General features: G+C 41.4%; 1 protein-coding gene across 1 annotated transcript; it reads right to left on the reverse strand.

Annotated features, from left to right (window-relative positions):
* Positions 1-1103: 1103 nt before the first annotated feature.
* LOC147416517 (uncharacterized) lies at positions 1104-2071 on the reverse strand. Its single transcript, XM_086508289.1, has one exon. It carries the CDS (start codon positions 1935-1937, stop codon positions 1359-1361), a length of 579 nt encoding a protein of 192 aa, XP_086364415.1. The 5' UTR covers positions 1938-2071; the 3' UTR covers positions 1104-1358.
* Between the last annotated feature and the right edge of the window lie 1324 nt (positions 2072-3395).

Genomic DNA, 3395 nt, shown 5'->3' on the forward strand with positions numbered 1-3395 from the left:
CCAAAATTCCACAACCCATACTTAGAGTCCTACAGATCATCTACAGCCATGCATTCGGTGGAGATAGATTTCCATGAATGGTTCATGTGCCTCACTAGCATCTCTCGTCTACAAATGTGATGGTTCCCAATTTCGCTAGCAAAATTAGCATGCTGCAGAGCTTCACCTAATTCACTTAACTCGATTTGAGTATGCCACAATTTAGTAATGCTCACCAAGTGAAAACATACCTCAAAAGGATTTTTTAAGCCTAGTTACACACGAAGCAGGTAATATTTCCGGCAAGGGAAATTTAATTTCCCCATTTTAAGTTAATATTCCTTGGCATTTGTGTGTGTGTGTGTGTGTGTGTGTGTGTTTTGGGGTGGGGGGGGGTGTCCTTTTTCCTAAGAAAATGCCTTTAGGGGACATTCCCACATTGATGTGCAGGCGTGTGTGTGAGAGAGATTAGACTTAATGGGACGTAAATCAAAGGATAATTCTGTAATTGCATACACATATATGATTAAAATAGACATGAGCACGGAGCTTTGATCTTCATTCGAATGACTCCTATTTCCATCCTCATTAATTTAGCTTCAAATTGATGTTACTTTAAACACACAATTTGGTTTAAGTGCATGTAGCATACATGTACAATGCGGAACACTCATCCTCCAAGATGTGACACTCATTCAAGTGGACATTTTTGTGAATTGCACTCCATGCTCCTCTTGGTATCAATTAAGCCATTAAGATCCGATATCAAGTCAACGGCTAGTGCATGCAATGAGATGCCATAATGAGAATTGAAGCCAATCCTTTATAAACGAAATTCTCATCAATTTGCGCATAATTTCCATCCATATTACTTTCAATTGGAGACCATTTGGCATGCACCTTGTCTTGGAAGAAATTAATGCACACATACATCAGTTGGTTAATGTATACACAATCTTTGGGATTTTTCAATCCAATTACGGAAAGCCGTACGAGGCAATTTAATGACAAGAAGCAGTAGATGCATTTGAAGTATTGGATATCATTAGAAACTACAAACTACTCTCATTGGTAAAAAGGGCATGAACAATTAAAATCATACAAGAAGTAGAGACTCAATTTAAATGATTGCATTGCACCATCAAGTTTATTTTGATTTGTGAAGGGGATCGAGGTTTTGAAGAGGAAATGAAGTACTGTTGAGGAGGCCATATTGATAGAGACAAAGAGAGCCAGAGAAAATATGATCTCATGACCAAATTCCTTAGTGCTAGTGCTTAACTTAGCTCTTTAAGAAAGAATTTCAAGGAGATCAAATTGATGAATTTAATGTACTTAAGAGGCCCAAATTGGTGATCTATTCAGAAGTCAACCTTGTGCTAATAATAACCACAGAGGCCAAATTGGCAAGAGCTATCAGGGCATGCATAGCCACACCGTCCGCAATTGGAAGGGTCCATGCTCAAATTCTTGCACTCTCCATCACAACAAGCCTCCATGTAGGCACACTTTTTCCCACACAACCCACAATTGTTGTCATCAAAGTGGACATTCACACAAGTCCCTCCACAGCATGTGGCATTGTAGAAGACTCTGCAAGCCTTTGAATTACGGGAGCAATCTCTGAATCTAGAGGCACCCCTAATTGCCATGGCTTTCCGGGATCCTCTAATAACAGCTGGAGAGGTTTTGGGGGCGGGTGTCTTCAAAGGGACTGCCTGCAAGTTAGCGGCCGCCAACTCAGGCTGAGCCGCCAATTTAGCGGCCGCCAACTTGGGGCGTCGAGCTGCCATGCGAGCTGCTTGTTGAGGGACATGGCGGGTTTCTGCGTTTGTGGGCGACATGTTGGGATCATGAGGAGGGAATATTCTCTTGAAGAAGAGAAGCCCGCAGCTCAGGAGGAGAGAGAGCAAGATGATATGAAGCGTGGCTTTAGGTCGAAATATGCAGTCAGCCATAAACGAGAAGGTGGAAGCTGCTGCTGCTCATGGGTCGCCTGCAACATTGCAGAAGAAAAAGAAGACGGCGAGGAGGAGACGCTCAAGAGAGAGGTGATATGAAGGGGCAAACATAGAAGCCTTCAAATGTGGCTGCTGCCTTCATAAGCTAGCTGCTAGCGCCATACCCAACGAGCCTATCGCCTTTTGTTCTTCTTTTGTGAGAGACGGTTGTGGCCAGCTCGCGGTAACGCATCCTTGCATCACGCAAGATTTCTTAGGCGTTCACTTTAAAGCCTGTCTTATTCTTCTTCCTTATAGTGGTTCCAGAATTATTTTTTCTTCCTCATTGTGGTTCCAAAATCGTTTCTTCTGTTGCAAAATTACATACAGAATTTGCTTATTCTCAATGTAGTGATTTCCATAGAGAAACCTGTTATAAAAACTAACCAATTATAGGTGGAAATTCCATCCGTCTAAAGCCCTATCAACTGTTGAAAACTCACAAGAATGGCCCTCTCCTTTACCCTCCAAGAGCTAGAAATTACCCACATCTTCATGGACACACCTCTTGGTAGCCCCAAGAACTTTAGAGGATGGGTCTTCCCATGGTTGTGACCAACCTCAAGCTTTGCAAGAAGCTTTTTTTTTGTATCATATTTGTAATGGATGTATTGTTATGTATTTATTTGCTTCTTCAAAAACATTGTTTGTCTTCTACAGAGATGCTTTACCTTACCTCGTTTGTGTTTAAACAAATCAAATGCTACTACTAAAAGAGTAATATTCAATAGGCCACAAGGAGGGCAATCTTCAATGCCCCATAAAGAGGGCAAAATAGGTCAAGTTAGAGAGGTGACCATCAAGATAGGTCCTTAGAAATTTCAATTCTAGATTGTGAACGTCAAGCACCGTTTCCAACAATTGTTACCTCCGATTTATCGAATCACTTAGCACAGCTAAGTGTTTGCGGTCGTGGTGGTTATTGAACGCTTCGACTTACTCTTCATCGACAAGGAATGTGCAAAGACATAATTACCTAAAAATCACGTTATTAGCAAGGCTAATTAGCGGTGATTCACAGTGATGGCGACAAATACGACGGCTTTACATCACATTTTTTGAAGCCAGCTATTCTCTTTTTTTTTGCTACCACTACATACGCCATGGATTCAGACATAAATATGAATCACATTTTTTATTTTGAGCAAAATGCATCGAACCCTCCCGATGATGCCCAGAGATGGGATACTCTCATGGAGGGTACACGCGCACCTACGGGAGGAGATGATGGTTATGAATTGCTTGATATTCAAGAATTCCAAGCACTTCAAGCACGTATGTTGGTGATGGAATAGAATTTTGCATCACTAAATGAAAATTTAGTAAATTATTCACTTTAATGGTATAATTTTTGCAACAGCAAGCCAAGGGCCCTATTGACACACACGTGCATGATCACGAAACCAATCAGGGGCA

Source organism: Adiantum capillus-veneris, unplaced genomic scaffold (assembly GCF_014529385.1).
Source record: "Adiantum capillus-veneris isolate H3 unplaced genomic scaffold, ASM1452938v2 Hic_scaffold_858, whole genome shotgun sequence".
Classification (NCBI taxonomy): domain Eukaryota; kingdom Viridiplantae; phylum Streptophyta; class Polypodiopsida; order Polypodiales; family Pteridaceae; genus Adiantum; species Adiantum capillus-veneris.

Bases quoted from the DNA above. Each gene is read 5' to 3' on its own strand.
- LOC147416517 (XM_086508289.1), bottom strand. From the start codon at position 1,937: ATGGCTGACTGCATATTTCGACCTAAAGCCACGCTTCATATCATCTTG.